Here is a 17,943-nt window from a genome sequence, read left to right on the forward strand (position 1 = left end):
ACTGAAAGCTAAAGACTACAAGCAGGTTGGTAGATTTAGATACTCTGTTTTTTAGCCAGTCCAGGAAGTAGTATATGGATTACCTTGAATAGACTTTTCTTAATGAGAAATCTGTGAATTAACATTGCCTCGTGGAGAGACAAACAGGGTTAACACGCTGGCAATTTGTTCCTCAGCAGCACCCTAACAAAAGCTGTTCTAAACTGCTCCTGTGATAACATGCTTATTTATCCTAAAGCACATAAATACAAGTTGATTTGTTCTCATTTAATCCATAATGAAACACAAACTGACTCCCCAAACTATGTGTACAAGATTGGAGAACTTGTATATTCTTACAAGTGAGGAAAGATGAAAGATATCTTTAGAAGAAAGCAAATGTCTGACAATTAGTAATAATGAATACTGAAAAGCTTAAAAATGCCCATCAATGTTCATCAGATAAGAGTTAATGTACAAATTGGCATCCTTATCTCATTTGCTTTATGTCCTGCACTAATTCCCAATGGGTTCTTAGTATGTCTCCGCAGACATGAAACTGTAGAACCAGTTCTAGACAGAGAATGCAGAATGTCAGTTAATACTGCCTTACATTTTAGACAAATTCATTTGTAAAGCAAAATCTCAAAGGCCAGGAATTGGGTGATTTTTTAAGAAGGAAAAAGTACATACTTAAGATTCTTTATTTTGAGAGGGCCTAATCACTCAGCTGAGTGGAACTGGTTCCCTAACTTTCAAGAACACTAAATTAATTCAATTGAAAACAAAAAAGTACGTGCAATCAAATGAGCCCTTAACTGTAAGCTAAAATGTGTTACCTCCTTTCACATCAAAAAAAGCCTGGCTAAGAGGCAGCCTGTGCTCATATCTTATCTTTTCACTCCACACTGATATCACAGCATCTCTACCAAATACATACGTATGTGAATTCCATGTATACTGGATTTCTGTTTAGCACACTCCTCCATTTCACATTTATGTTATGTAGAGGAATCTTATTGAATCAGTTTTATCACTAATGGCATCAGTGGTATATGCAGGTGAATTGCGTGGCCATGCCTAACAAAGGCTATCCAACCAGATTAAAAAAAACACTCAAAATCCCACTCAAATTCCAACCAAAAGTACACAGATTCTTTAAATCTGAAACCTGGATGACAAATCTTAGGAGAGGCAGTTTTAGAGAAAAATGTGCTGTTGACTACACAGTTGAGCTTACTTTTAATATGAGAGTATACATGGTTTGGCTAAGAAGAAAATGAAATAGAGGATACATGCTGCCCTCCATAAAACGAATTTTATTGCAAGTGGCAGTATGTGCAGTACATGACATGAGATCAGGATAGAAGCAGAGACCCAAAGAACAACAAGCACAAGGAGAAACTTAAACATAGAGCTTGAAATAACTGAATTTTCAGTTAAGTCAGAACTATGTTATTCTCATGCAAATTACGCCCTGTGCTGCTGAAAGGGTAGAGAAAAAGCATTCAGAAGAGCATAATGAAAGAAACAAATAGCTGCGAATAGAAAGAAGTAGAAACTGAAAGAGCTTCATATTCAGGGAATGAAAAAGGTGAGACAGAAAGGGTAACTTGCAGGATGTGGAATTCTTCACTTCGTTATGCTTGTCTCCTCATTTCCTTGCAATTTCATGATTGGTAGAATTTTATTTGCATGAAAATAAGATGAGAATTCTGCACTACCACATTCTGAATGTGTGAAGAAATGCCTAGGTGCATCTCACAGTGAATCACAAATCCTGCAGTTCTCGTTTCAGAAAACTTCTATTCATCTTCAGGGGAACAGTCCAAATATAAGTATTGTCACTTGACAGATTGCATCAGGTACTTTATGAACACTGGATGGGTCCATTCTGGCCACTTAAAAACAGCACTATTAATTTTGTTTGTGCTGTCTTTTCCAAATAGAGAAACTGTGTTTAAGAAAAACTGAAATACTCTGAACACTGATAGAGGGCATTATGTCTTGACCTTGGGCAAATCCTTTCATTTAAAATGGAAAAGCAAAACAATGGAAGGCATTGGAAGGAATTCTGGATAAGGTCTGAGACTTTATCATCAGCAAAGAAATGAGGAAAAAAAAAAAGAAAAAAAAAAAGAAAGGATTTTTACAGGAAGGAGCACACCATTCACAAACTCAGTGAATAAAAGTGACGATAACTCAGGATGAAAGGATCTGCCCTTGGGAGAGAGAGAATGCATGAATAACCTCAGGGATTCCTTTCCCTATTTTCTGTGATTTCATACAGCAAAGCAGAACTGACAGAAAGAGTTAAAAGTGGGGTCTTGGTCTCACTGTTAGGAACTAAGTTAGAGATTCTCCTAGCAATATGCCTGTCAATATTATGCTTTAAATGCTTTATTGATTAAAGCACAAGGTTGGGATGCATACAGGGCAGCACATTTGGCTTTCTGACAGAAGCTCTCTGTTAGCAAGCATTTCTAAATCAGATAAATGCCACTCAGAGAAATAAAGACATATTTTAAGTAACTTGAAAGAGCCTTGGGAGGCAATACAACAAAGCTAGGAACTGAAGTACATCCTGAAAAAGTGTTTTTGTCTTAAAGTAATGCTTGGTAGGCTGTAACTAAGTCAGAAGTTAATTGCTTTGAAAGAACACTTGAAAATAAACACTTGTTTGCCCTTCTTCCTGCTCTTCCAATACAGAATAGAATCATCTGGAAACTATTATTCTGAAAGAGGATCAAAACTCTAGAATCAAGACTATAAAATTCATTATTTCCCTTTGGAACAAAACAATCTAAGGCACTCAGAAACTTCCTAATGGAAAACCGGAGTTCATAACAGTTTATTCCGATAGCTCAGTATTTGGTGTTACACAGCATGTTTGAAACCCTGTTCTCAATTCTATTATCTTATGTTTACTGAAATGCAAGAATGTCGTGCCTTTATCAAGCTATCAGTTATTAATAATGGTTCCAAAAATAGAGCAACTTCACTTTACAGCCCAATTGCATCCCTTGAAAATGACTGGTAAATCACCATGAAAGGATCTTCAGTCCAAACAAATGTTCTAACCAGAACTGCATGCACTTTGTCTTCCTATCCCTGAAGACCATTCCAGGCTAAAGCAATATAAAAACCACAGTTTTCATACAAAACCCGATTTTAGGAAAAAAGAAAGACTTTTGCCAGAAAATGTTTATCATAGGAAAGATGTTTTTAGGTAAAGAAAGTGTGGCTTCAACAAGTTCTAAAGTTTTGCAGTATTCCTTCCTGAGCCAGAAAGGAGCTACATTTGGCTCTTTCACAGGATCTTGAACTCCAGAAAACTGTGGACTTCTATATGAATCACACAATCATTGTGTGTCATACTCATCAAATAATTCAAGATGTTGAAGAAGTTATTCACAGGGAACCATCAGAGAATAGGTCTTTGGATGACTGAAAGAATAACCAGTGAATGTTTCCATACCGGTATGATGATATTTTACATCTGGCAGGAGAAAATCGCTTTAATAATGAGACTCTGGTAGTCCCAGTTAACTTTGCTGATTTTATTTCCCTGTAGTCAAGATAGAGCTGTATGTTTCCACTGGCAGGAAAGTAGTGATTCAAAGAGATCAAGTCCTGACATTCCCAATAAATTGCCAGGCAGGAAGCAACCGCTTGGGTCAGGTAAGCATAACAGACTAAAAAGTCCGTAAGAACAGTTATTATATGATTCCTACAAAACGAAAGCCATAATGGCTACTTACTGTTCTACCAAGCTTATAGTCTTCAGTAGAAAAGACTATAATCCTCAAAACAGCAATGTGTCACAGAGAGAGGCAGAAGAAAAAAAAAGAAGATAGCTTATTAGAAAAGTCAGAAGTTTTTATGCTACTCACATGCTCACACAAGGCATACATTCTTGTAAGTTAAGATCTGAGATTTTTTTGCCTTAAGACCAACATATACCACTGATTCTTCTCAGCTCTGAAATCCCAAGAATATCTAGTTGGACTAGGAGAAAGAAGGGTGGCTTATCATACGAATGTGCATATGGATAACATGTCTCAAGTAAGTGACCGTCCACTTTCCTCCTATGACTATCAGCATGACATTACACACTAGGTGCATGCCATCTTGAGTTCCTGCCTTATGTAAGCTTCCTGACAGAGGATCTTGACTTTTCAGAAGCATGGAATGTAGAGGACTGATAAGAGCTGCATAGTTTCTACAAGCCACTGTGTAGGGAAACTGTAAGAACAGGAACGGTGCTTCAACTGACCTCTCTTTGAAGGACTGTCACTAAAAAATTCAGGCACCTTGAATTCCTGGAGGGAATGGTTCAGCTTGCAGCTGACAGTTCTACTCCTACTCATGTACAATGTGACACTGCAGAAGCAACCTAGGCAGCGGTAAACTCCTGTAGATACAATGTGCAGGACAGCTCCAAAGTACTTTATAAGCACTTCAGGCCAGTGCAAAATGGTTTGTAGTGATGTTGGGAGCCATCTTCCAGGGAAGGGAAGAGAATTATGCTCCTATCTATATGAGGAATGCTGCCTTACTGATGACACAAGAAACCAGTGTCCAATGGCAAAACCTTGAGATGTCCTGACTTAACAATGACACGAACACATCTTGCAAGGAGCAAATTTCAGAGCACGGTTCAGATAATCTGAAGACATTTGTAGCAACAGTATCATTGCCATTTGTAACATTATTCTGACCTTAAACATTCAGTGTTACTGCACTTCCTTAAATTCAAGACAGGATCAATGCAATCAGAGCACCATTGTTCTTCAATACAATAAAAGGAACTTTGTATAATTGTCTTCTCAAGACAAGAAGGAACAAATCCTACACATCACAGAACCAAAAGAAATGCATTTTATTGTCAAACAAAGGGATCTTGCAACAGTGACTGAAAAGAATGGGAAAGGTGTAGGGAAGGTGAGGGAAAGAAATGCAGCCTTTGTGAAGGTTCTGAAGTTACATGGGTTCTAGACCAAATTAAGTTGACTACTGGAGAGAAAAGGGAGAAAACAAAATATGGTGCACAACTGGTCCAGCCCATATCAGAAGAAGTCCATCTAGAACACAATTAAGGGTATAACCATTTTCCCTCTAAAATGGCAACTGAATTGGAAGTGGAAGAATTGTAAACAAGCTGTAGGAACAGCAAGATAGTGCCACATCCACTCATCAGAGAAAAGTCATTCAGTGACTTGTTTTTTTTTTTTAATGAGAGCACCATTTACTCTGTACCCAACCAATCTGCTATGACCAAGGAAATGAAGGACATGTGGAAGCCTACCGTATTTCTGAATGTTGTGAGAGAAACTGGATGAAAATTCCTATGAACCATTGGGTGGTTCTAAAGAAAAGTTTCTCACAGTTTCTGATTTGCTTCACAAGATCTAAAAAATAAATACATCTAACAGCAAGGACTGGAGTGTATTTTATCTACTTTTCTCTATTTAAGATTTAGCCACAAGACACAGGACCTCTCTGTGAAAGGTCTGGACACAGACCTTTTCAAGAGTCAGTATGAGATACAGAAGGAGTCAGTTTTGCTGCGGCGAAATGAGCTGCACAGGCTCTCTTGTCTGACAGCGCTCCCACTCTCCCAAAGTATTCTCATGCAAGATTATTCTTAGCCTGGGCTGATTGTAACCATTATGAAGATCACGGTCATTTTAATAATACAGCAAATGACAGGAGCCTAGAAGTTATCAACTCAGGTCTTGTAATCAGTTTACTAAAATTGCATAAAGTCATCAACTTTTCCTACTCCCCCATGACTGCCTACGGTCAAAAATCACAGTCCATTTACAAGAGCTGGTAAAGTTTCCCAAGGAGCCCTCAAATACTTTCTAAAATGGCTGTTTAGAAAGCATCTGCATTTTTGAACTGTAGTAAGACAGTCAAAAAAACAGATTTGGATTTTCTGAAAATCAGAAAACAGGGTTAAAAATACCAATTAGAGAAATCCCTAAATAGTAAGCCACCCACTCAGCTGACATTTACTAATTAAATCTCTTTTCAGCTCCAGTTAATGTTTTTCTAAGGAATCAGTTATTAAAACTGTCCACAAACTCTAAGCTGTTGGCTGATACCTGCTAATAAAAGAGGTACCAAAAACCTAGAAGTGTATTTTGTAAAATGATTTTTTTTACATTGTCTCCCTAAAACCTACTTTTAGACTCCACACAGAACTTTCAGACTCAGTGTAACTAAGAATCTTGTTGCTCATAATAATTGTTTACTTCTGTTTGCCTGAACTCTTGTGAGCAGTGTGAACATACCTTCATGCTGGATAATTACTTCCATTAGATGTTGAAGTACCAAAGCAGTGCGCTTTGGTGCTCCGTTTCTCTAAAACATATTGTACATACTGGTAATGGCAGGGCAATCTCACTGCTTAGACTTTGAGGACTGGATTTTCCAATGGTATATTGGTTTTTTTTTTTTATGTTTTTTTTTAGTGACTTCATGTAAGACTGCAGGCATTACTGAAATTAGAGCTAAAATTGTTACTATTACCTTTAGAAAGCAAGATGAGCAGTCCCACAGTTTTTGTTACATTAAATCAATTTAAATGGTGAATCACTAAACAGCAAATAGATACTGTTCACTTGCTAGATCTGTAAATTAACTGCTAATTAACAATTACAGATATTCTAAAAATAAAGGAACGTGTGACCAGGCATTCACAGGAGAGAAAACATTTTACTTCAGAATTATCATCTAACACCATATTTGACTGAGGACACCTTGCCATTTCCTGCATGGTGACTGCCTGCTGACCTACAACTAAGTGGACGGTTTAGTATAGGTGGCAAGATAAGAGTATTAGCATTGTATTAGCATTGCCACCTACTGCAATTATGAGCCCAGTAATCTGGGCTCTGGTCTTCCAGAGGTGCTCCTTCAAGGTAGGTGTAAATGCTTATAGCCAGAGCTCAGCCTGCCAAGAGCTAGAAGGGCAGTCTGTGATGGGTTTAATGCTTTTAAGAAAGGAATCAGCTACCAGGAGGGAACAAAGCAGAATTTCGTTGTGCCCTAATTTCTCCAATGGGTGAAGAACCCCTATCTTGTGTATGGATTATTTGGTATGCCTCACCAATGCTCACTATGCTTAAAAACTAACAGAAATATTACATGTGGTGTCTAAGGCATCAGAATTGAAAATACAGAGTAACAAACCACTCAGAAGCCTCCAAAATGCTGGCTTCATTCAGCAGTCTATGCTACCCCGTGCCCTCTGTCACATGAAAAGAAACTGGCAGAAATGCAGCCACTCTACTCTTTCAGTTCCCAAAAGGCCACGCATGTAGCATGAAGAAGACCAGCACAGTGGTGAGCAGTGGGTTAACTGAGAGAAGCTAGAGAATTATCTACATTGTCCAATTCTCTTCCTCATCTCTCCACTCTCAGGCTCCAACAACAGAGAAACAAGCTGTGCTTCAATCTTGCATGAACATAAAGAAGCTCACTAGTCATGAGGGAAAGATCTTTCAGTGGTTACTAACATAGCTACACAAAGGAAATAAATCAATTTCCAGTCATAATATTTACATTTCGATCAAAAGCACTGCAAATTCTAAGTAGTCAAATACAGTTGTTCATTTAACACTACATATGTAATAGAACATTGTTTTATATTACCACCATCATCCACTTTTAAGTCAAAAGGCAAGTCTGCAACACATGAGATTTTTTAGGAATCCTAGAGCAACACATACACACAAACACACAATTCACATATAAGGAGTAGCTTGCATAAGGTAAGTAAGGTTAATGGCAAAAGCTTCTTTCTGTGCAGAAGAAATTGAACATTAAAGCTGCAGCGTTATGAAAAAAAAAAAGTTTAAAAACAAGAAATGAAGTTGTACAACAGATGAGGTCTTAAAAAAAATTGGTGACCTTTTCACACAGATAAAGCCGGCTAAAAAAACCAACCAACCAAACAGACAAAAAAAAAAACACAAACCAAACCAAAACCGAAAAGACCAAATGAGACCAAAAGAGAACCTCCCCCCACACACATACAGACAAAAGTGAGAGCACAACAAAGGAAGTGGAAGAAAAGTGTTACCCATAAGTAGCCGCCGTTTCACCCGCTTGTCCACATCAGCTACTGACGTGGCATTGTACTCAGAACTCTCAATTGCAGCCTCATCCTTCTCTAAAACACAAGTAAGGGACAAACATGGAGCAGTTGGTTAATCACAAGCCCAATTTTCCACTGCCTAAGACAGTTTCTTGGCATGGCACAGCCAAAGCCAAGAAGCAAGGCATGAAAGCACTAAATCCCCGTTAGAGAGTTAATTCCCTTTGAGATCCCAGGAAAAAAATTAATGGGAAATTGGGGAAAGAAGAAAGAAAAAGGGGAGGAAAAAGAATGGCCAACTACAAAGTAATTAACCAGATACATGAAGACAGATTCCTAGGGGAGAAAAGACAGCTGACATGAGTGCCCCAGAGAGGAGTTAATGACGGAAATTAAAACTCAAGGATGCCAGTTTAACAAACTATTAAAGACACACCATAAAGTGATTCAGACTACAGGTGACACCATGATCTGAAGTTGGCAGGAAGAAGATCAGTATAGACAGAGAGAGCAAGAAGAGTCCGGTGATGGATGGGTACGGGTGCAACACAGTCTCATACACATTGACACATCATGAAGAGGAATCAAACAACAGCATGCAAATTGAACAAAAACAACAACAAAAATAAACAAACAACAAACCAAACAAACACAAAAAAGATCAATTTTGGGCAGTGCTGGTTGCCTGCTTGTCTATGAAACACTACTAGCTAAACATTCAATGCTAGAAAAGATGTTGCAAGAACAGGGTTTAGTAATTTTATGAGCATGCAGTAAGCAAGATGATGTCAGCAAAGGTCATTGTACAAGGTAGTCTCTGGTATCCTATATGTAAGAGTTTCAGATGGCATAATGAGGATTTAGTCTGGTTATATTTCATTAGAAATACACAGAAACAGTCACAAGTGTGGGAAGAAATGATCAGTAAGTGAAATAAAAATAAAGATTTATCATACAGGAGAGCAACGGAGAAGCAGCAGCTTGGTAAATAAAATGATTTATACAGAGAAGGAATTAGAAAAACAAAAACCAAAGTGCAGGTGGGGACTTTCACATGCAGTAAACATAAAAAATAAAAGGATAAGTTAAACAAAGACAAAATATGTTAGACAAAGGGTCAAAAAGTATTTCTCTGGTATTGCAGAGGTTTGCATTCTTGCAGTGATGACTGGAATATATACACCACTGAAGACAGCAAACACTAGAATCACTGAAGTGAGGAGGAGGAGGAGGCTGGCAGGTTTTATTTGTGGCAACACTACATGGTTGAGTGGTAACGAAGTTGTTTTGTTTTGTTCTTAACAAGTTCTAGATGGGATCAGGCTGCAATAGAGGCTTTTGTTTGAGTTTTTTATTTATTTTATTCTGTAAATAATTAATGAACGTCAGTTATCAGACAAGACAGGCAATCAGGAACCATCACCAGAAAGCAGGAATAAAAATGTAAAATAAAATAAAATAAATATTAAAAAGCATTCTAAGAGAAAGAACTACTTAGAGGGAAGAAAATCAGCACAGGAAGTAATATGTGACTTATATCACAAGACCAAGGAATGTAACATGGAGTTATATGTATTACATTACAAAAATGGGAAAAAAAAAAGTGAAAAACAGGTGCAGTGTACACAGCTTTGGAAACCATTTTTACATGCTGGACAATATAAAACATCAATCTGAGGATATTGGTGAATGCTAAGAAACGGAAGATCAATTATCCACTCAATACAAGCTGCTCTTAAGGTTCTCAGCCCTGCAAATTCTCTGCATCTGGAACTGCCACAGACTTCAGGGAGGGTTATTTAAACAGAGGGCCTGTAAGACTGAGCCCACTGTGTTAAACAAAAAGTAGTGGCTGAGAGATCCTGCAAGCTGAGCCATAGCTTGTGCATAACACAGGACGGCAGAGTCCAGCGCTGAACCTTGCTCAGCTCTACCTCTGCCAATACAGCTCTCGTCCCATCACAAAATTGGTGCAATCAAACCCATTAGTAGTGAGTGAGGCTCCATGCAGCCCCTGAGTTTCATGCCATGGATCTGACCAAGAGAACATTAAAGATAACTGACAGATTTCCATGGGGTTTAGATCAAGTGCTTTGTCTTGCAATAGTGACAAAGGAGAGAAAAGATGATAAATATGTGCCCATTTTTTTGTAACCTCAGGGAATTACTGGGAATTTATAAGGAATTGAAATTAAACGAAAAAAAGTCAGCAACATCACAATACTTATCTATTATGGATTTCAGGTTTTGATCTGTAAGAATCTTCAAATTCTAACTTGCATTATGCAAAATTACCCCTTTTTATTAAAAAAATGCAGAGAGTGGAAAGAAACTGTTATGCAAATAATCCATTTTACACTCATAAATGTTTGCATAGCATCTCCCAAGATGCTCTGTCTCTTGGATAGCTTTTTCCTATTGATAATCTTAGTGAAAGCATATTGACTACAACTACTGTAAACTTTAGAATAACAAAAAAATACAACACGGAGGAAAGCACATCACAGTGAATAATTTTTTTCCTGTAGCAGCTTAGGAAAAGAAGACCATCTTCCTCACCTTACTTACGCAAGGAAGTCTTACTCGTGAAAATGAACACAAGAGCTGAACTTTCACTCATAATGAAAGTTCTACACCTTTTTATTTTAAACATTATTAGCGTAATGAAAAGAAATGACAAATCACAAAAGAGTAACAAAGGGATACTCCATTAACAAACGCTTTAACACAACACGCACAAATCCTTCTCTCTATATGTAGCATGAGCTTTGCCTGTGGCTAGGAACTGCTGTTACACACTTCTCTTGGCAATGGTGCTAAATTCCTGTGAGATACAAACATACACACATGCACGCACACACACACATACACGTATGTGCACATATGTATTCTATGAGGAATGTGAAATAAAACGTGCTGCAGAGAAGTACTTACCAATGCAGGTTCGTCCATCTGAATGCAGGGCATACTTCTGATGACAACCACACACAGGACCAGTATCAGTGTCATCACAGGTGTGCTGGCAGCCTCCATTCCCATAGTTACAGGTTACTAGTTAAGCCCCAAATGAATGTGTATATATGTATACATAAATAAAATGACAATGAAACCAATTAGTCTTGAGGACTTTTCAGAATACAGAAGAGCAGTAACAAACCAAGACGTAAGGCAACATTGCATCTGTATTTACAGTTTTACATTCCACACTTTTCCTGAGCCCCATTCTCTTACACACACTACTGTATTGTGCCTCAACTTTTGATCCATGCAGTAAAGAAAACGAGAGAAAGAAAACAGAAGCAAGTGCTAGTTTCCCCCTAGTCTATTTGCATTAGTAATTTCAGCATGGGTGGACAGCCAATTTCATCTTTTCCTAAAAGTTTTATGTTTCTTATCTGCAATGTATATGGCATAAAGAAATGAGCAGTCTCCAACACAGACATATTTTCAAGCTTATATATAGCTTTTCTCTTTTCCTTCTTCGCTTTCTAAGTGGAGGAAGCAGAGATCAAACAGCAAGAACAGAATCACATAAGACCTGAAATCTATTATTTCAAGTACTGGTTCTCCTAAAGTACATGAATGTTTAAAAATAATGCAGGAGTTTTCTCCTCTTAGACAAAAAACAGTACAAATATGGCCCTGTGGTGTACTTGGCCTCAACTAGGGACAGAGTGTTGGAGAGGTCACTTTTGGTTACAAGCATACAGGGCAAAACTGCTTTCAGCAATTAAAATGTTAAAAAGCACTAAAGCAAGCACACTTTACATGGAAGCAAGCATATTTTCCTGACAGGTAGTGTTTGAAGTTCTCAAGAATTAAGAGATTAGATTCAATTTCTTTTGTCATACAATGGATTTCATTTCTGACAAAATAGCTTTTAAATATTAAGCTGGTATACAATGGCTCCAATTTGCCCCTGTTTCATTTAATCTTTTGCAATCACATAGCTTGATGCTGAATGAACCAGTTCTAAACTGAACTCAATATATATTTTTTATGTACAGGCAATTTAGGATCTTTATGGATATACTTCTATTGCCAGATACAGGGGAAATTCAATGCATCATTATTCAGTTATATTATAAATTTCAGATGACTTAGGTGTTTTGATAGAGTTACAGTAATTTAAATAATTACTCTTATTAGCCAGATGAACTTCCTCATACTGATCTTTAGCAGAATTTTCCTCTAGATAAGTGAGTTTATACAAGGGCCAGGGCAGCAAATTAGAATATTCAGTAAACTCAAGATAATGGTTAATAGGATTTTAAAATCAGGGATCTGAAAATCTAAACTGAGGCTCATTGTTCAACACTATGCCTGTCCTCTTTCACTCCTTTTTGTCCGTTCTTAGATTAGCAATTATTTTTTGACACATCTTTTCCTCATGGCTCCCTCTCTATGCCACATTATGTGTGCAACATAATGTAACACTTTTTGCTTAACCTGGGGGTAAATGAAATACTGTTCCGCAGCCTAGCTGAGAGCTAGCGAAGTGGTGGAATCAGCTGGCTGCATCTTGAATGCAAACATGAGCTGCTCTTCCATCTGGCTGTGTTTGGGATGTGATCAGACAGGGGCTGTACATGATACAGAAAGCAGCTGCTTGCAATTTACAGAGTAATGGCTGCACACTGGCAGAGCTTAGCCAGGATAAGGTGATTTCCATTTAACTATCCTCCCCTCCCTCTTGACCCTGCATGCCTCTTGGACTGCTTGGAGATTCATTCAGTATTTCTATTCCTGTTGGACTGCATTGCCATCACAAATTAACTTCAAGGTGCAGTTTAAGCCACATGTTTAAATACATTTCTAACCAACAGTATTTTTATTAACTATTTTAAAGTGTAATAGCCATCAAAGTGTGTATTTTAAACAACTGGACTGCAGGGATTATTTTTGGCCTTCCTTGCCTAAAAACCTCCACTAGCAGAGATGAAAGTATCTTAACGCGGTTGCTCTGATTCTCATAATATAAGGGAATTTTCCTTACTATGCTTCTCTATGAAAAACTGCACTACTCTGATGCTGTTTATAGCACATCCTGCAGAATCACACACTTGTTTTATAGCTTCCATGTATACTAAAATTTCAGTAAAACTAGTTCCAGTTCTACTCAGTCAATAAACATAAAATTTATGTTGCTCCTTCAATTGTCTCTTACAGATATCTGTAAATTATCTTTCTGAAAGATTTGAGTTTCCTCTGTGACTTGTTTGTTTTTTTTTAAATCGACTCAAGTTAAAATTCTGGAGCTTGGCAGCTCAGCAAGTGAAATTGGCAAAAAAAAAAAAAAAAATCAATTTGTAAAATATGTTGTTTCAATTTCCTTCCAGCCTTAACTCTGTGACAGTGACACAGTAAAAACATTCTCTTGCTTAGAGGGAAAAAAAACCCCACAAAAGTATTTAAAAGCAAAGGGATAACCAGCTCTACTCTGTTATCATCAGAAACCATTAAAGCGAATTCATGAGAAATCCTAAAGAGTTGTTCAAAAAATTACTTCCTATAAATTTGGATTCTACAGCTATGCAGTAGACTACGTGTGTGCTCATTCAGAGTTTGCGATATCGAAGAGGCAAACAAAAAAAGGCAAAATGGTAATTTCCGACAGGTACAAATCACTTTCGAACACTACAGAACAAGTTTCAATTAAATGAATGAACAATAGTGGTTTAGCATTCTCTTGTCTTAAGTACAGTCAAGGTGCTGCGCTTCCTCTCCTGGCTTTTATGGCATGATAGCTGAGTTAAAATATATGATACACAGATTTCTGAATAGGTGAAATCTTCACATGGCTTTCCCATGTTGGAGGGAAATACTCTGCACAACTGGCTTACAGCAGAGGAGCTGAGGGCAGGCGCGATGGCGGCTGCAGCTCCTCACCCGGAGCAGAGGGGCAGCGCTGAGCTCTGCTGTGTGACAGCGACAGGGCCAAGGGAACGGCATGGAGCTGTCAGGGGAGGGCAGATGGGGGTCAGGAACAGGGGCTGCACCACAGGGCGGTGGGCATGGAACGGGCTGCCCTGAGTAATTTAACATCTTCCATGTTAAAACAATAGGAAGATAAAAAATAACAGAATTCAGCCACTCTACAGCCTAGATCTTAGTACTTACTGAGCTTCCAGTGCCACTCTGAACTTCGATATAATCATTTTTCTCATCTGTTTCATCTAGCACGTCCACCATAATGGCTATGTGGAGAGTATATGGCCAAATATCAAATCTAGTCTTTAATACCCATCGACCCCCAAAAAATCCTCAGACAATGACTTCCTGATCATGTCTGCATGTAGATAAAATATATCTCATGGTTTAGATGCCAGAGATTTGCAATAAACTAGAAATTTTGTTCTTGTAATAAACTACATGCTAACATGGCTATCCAGCATATTGACAGAGCCAGTACATTGCAATTCCAGATGAATCGCAGCACTTTTTAACTAATTTGGCCATTAAATGTGTGATTTCTATAAATAAATGGGTGTCTCTTTCTTTGTGATAAATCTATGCATGCAATATTGTTTGCACTATTCATTGTAGCATGGCCTTACATTTTAACATTCTGGAAATCTTTGTACTGACAGTGAATTGCTGAAACTGTCAACAGAGGCTGAAAAGCTGCAACTAGGCATAGGTGGCAGAACATTTTATTGCAAACATATTAGACCAGATTCTTGAAATGACTTAGGACTGGCCCTCCTGCTCACTTAAACGCTATTACAAAAGGGAGCACATAGAAATAGCTGTAGCTAAGGTTATTTAGTATTTTTCATTAAAAGATTCAGCTTTCACTTGCTTATAACTCTGCCAGAACTATGTATTTCAGGTTAAAACTGGCATGCATATGTATCTGCTCTAGGTTTCTTCCCACTTCTTCAAGTTTCAGCAAAATTGATAGAGCTAATTAATAAAAAATGCCTTGTTTTGTCCATGTTTGACAAAAAAGAATGTTTATAAAAAAATTCTAGTGCTATCATACTCATTAGCAGGATCTGAAAATCAATCATGGATACAGATACAGAAAGAGGAAGTAATTTTCGATGTTTTCCAATGTTATCTGGAACCAAATTTCTATTCCTAAAATCGCACGTTTCTGCTTCAAGCAGGTATCAAAGAGAATCACTAACAAAGCACATTCCTATAATGGTTTGTATACACAGAAGATGGTAATTTACTGATGATTTGAATCTAAAGGAAGAAGCTCTGCTAAGGAATTGTGTCTGGATCTGTATGATCCTGCCTGGTGCATTTCTAGATGGCTTTCTGACACCACTTCTTTGAATGCTTTCTATTTTCCTAATGTAGTGTACAGATCTATTTTGTAACTGAGAAAATGCATGTTTAAAATTAACATTAAGAAAAAACACTAAGGTTGCAGTATTAAGGATTCAAAAGCTACAAATTACCAGTCTTCTGGCACATAAGACTTACAATACTGTGATAGCTATCCTTAATGACAAATGCAGACAACATTCCTATTTTATTCAAAGTGTTTAATGCACAACTGGGAAAGTAAGGTCTGTGGAACCAGCTGGAGAATCCTTGTCTCACTGTCAAGAAAGGATGGCAGTGAGTAGAGCCCTATAAAACTCCAATTGATTTCTGTCCTTGATATGGAAATCCTACTTAGGGCTTGGCAAGGTACACGAATCCCATCTATTACAGATTACTCTTCTCCACTGCAAGGAGCTGTTGGGAGCTTGGCTTTGATCCTACTAAGCGCTATAAATGCAGAACTGTGTTCTGAGTATTTCTTGTTCATCAGCTGTTGATACTAAACAACTTTGACAATAGCATTTCTCCCATTTGTAAGATAGGCAAAACAGGACTTTTTAACTTGGCAAGAAAGTTCTAAAAATGCAAGAACAATGCCTAAGTAGCACTCTGATATCACTGTAATGAGTATCATGGGAAAATCCATGAGGAAATTAAAAACTTTATGTTCAGGATAGAGTTTAAACATTGTGCAGCAAGCAAGGCATGGCAATGAGTTATAAAGGAAACTATCAAGCAAAAGCCCTGTTAATGAGCAATGTCCATCATGAAAGAAGCAAGACACCAATAGTGATTGCCTTATTAGTATGAAATTATATGATAAGGTGATAAGTAATCATGTAGATGGTATGCAATGATACAGTTACACAATACATGCATAAAAAAACAGAGCCATCCCACCAATTTTTTATGCTTTCATGTATTTTTCCTTTGAGAAACGTGCCCCCTTAGTAGTGGATTTGGGGGCCCAATACTTAGGGCTTCTGAAAATCTCTCCAAGTATTCTGATGAAATTGCAAACTGGTTAATTAAAATTCATCTAGTGACAAAATGGTTATCTGCCACTTCTTCACACAAGGTTATACCAGAGTATATCAGATACTATCAGTCTGAAACCCTCTAAATTTACCAAGGAAACCAGACCCTGTCTGGGCTGAAAAGAGGCAAGCACACAATATGTTTTATGTTGCTTCATTGCTACTCTCATTTTTTTTGTTTGTTTTTTTTTTGTACTTCACAAAGCTACCAGATAGAAAGGCAAGCTATTGGAGTCAGATCTAATACTCACTGCAGCCATAAGAAAGAAACCTATTCACTTCAGAAGCTTTCAGATGAAAGTGTTAAAGAGGGCCAATTATTTTAACCTGTACAGAACAATTCTAGCTTCCAAATTTGTGAGCTAATGAACACCGCCAGTATCTCCGTTCCTATAATACATCACTCAGAGTTTCCCATTTAAGAACAATACATACAAAATAGTTGAACATTTCCAAGAAAACAAAAATAGCCCATGTAAAGTAGAATCAAAACTACAGCAAACGTTTCTATTCTTAAAAAACAAGAAAATAACACTAATATTTTGATAGCTGCAGTGTATTTATCATTAGACCAATTAGTAGATTTATCAGTGCATCCATCATTATAGACCTCCAAAAGCTAGAATCCTCTATCCTTTTTTCTTGCTTTGCTTTTTAGGGAAGGCCTGGGTTAAACTGATCTACCACTATTTTCATTCATAGGAAGATATAAAAGTTGGTAACATTTTTGCTAAAAAGCTCACTGCTTAAGTTGTTATTCAATCCCTCTTATCCAACCCCAAGTAAAATGTTGACAGAAATGACACATTACTAAAATCACAAATCACCTTTGTCCAAAACAAAGTTGATTTCTTGACTTCTGGAAAACAACAACAATAAAGAAAATAAGACATTTGAGGGCATTTGAAATTTAATCTTCATCTACCTACATTTGCAGTCCTTCTGGTTTTTGGCAAGTTCAAAGCCAGGCCTACATTCACAGGCAACCCCACCTTTGGGCGTCTCCCGACAGATGTGTGCACACCCATGATCTTTGTTCATACAGTTCATACCCTCTGTAAAAGAAAAAAAGAAAAATGGAAAGCATCAGTACTGAAATAAGATTGGAGAATAATCATCATTAATTATACGCATCCAGTGCTTCACTGCCATTTAATTTTTATTTTGTATCTAGACCATGCTCTTGTTACAAGGGAAATGAAGATGAAAAGACATATGCAACCATAAACAGCGTAATGAGGGACAAAATATCTGTGCCTGGGATCAACTCCAGCTATATTTATACATTATCACCATCTATATTTTTAGCATGAATTCACAAGGAGAAGTCATGCTTAACACCATGAGTTTTATTTGTTATTAGAAGACAATACTCTACTAGTCTGTGTTCAGAAGTCTTACTGATTGGTTCTGTTTTGGCAATAAGTTTAATTATTAAATAAGAAAACTGAAATGTATGCCTAATAACAAAAACTGTGCATGTTCACGTACATGTGTAGGCAAGCTGAAGTCATAGAATTGCGGGGGTTGGAAGGGATT

The 17,943-nt window shown here is 37.5% G+C and overlaps 1 protein-coding gene across 5 annotated transcripts in view; it reads right to left on the minus strand.

Moving 5' to 3' along the window:
• The window catches only part of SCUBE1 (signal peptide, CUB domain and EGF like domain containing 1), a 201,027-nt gene that overhangs the window by 80,131 nt on the left and 102,953 nt on the right, over positions 1 to 17,943 (minus strand). For 3 of the 5 annotated variants that reach the window (XM_048964148.1, XM_048964141.1, XM_048964172.1), the window contains 3 exons: positions 17,334 to 17,459; positions 11,021 to 11,137; positions 8,072 to 8,161 (listed from right to left, as the gene is read on the minus strand). In XM_048964148.1, coding sequence (XP_048820105.1) covers positions 8,072 to 8,161; positions 11,021 to 11,137; positions 17,334 to 17,459 — 333 coding nt within the window. The remainder of the gene's footprint in view (positions 1 to 8,071; positions 8,162 to 11,020; positions 11,138 to 17,333; positions 17,460 to 17,943) is intronic. The other 2 variants (XM_048964163.1, XM_048964156.1) reach the window with 1 other exon arrangement.

This window comes from Lagopus muta, chromosome 1, assembly GCF_023343835.1.
Source record: "Lagopus muta isolate bLagMut1 chromosome 1, bLagMut1 primary, whole genome shotgun sequence".
NCBI lineage: Eukaryota > Metazoa > Chordata > Aves > Galliformes > Phasianidae > Lagopus > Lagopus muta.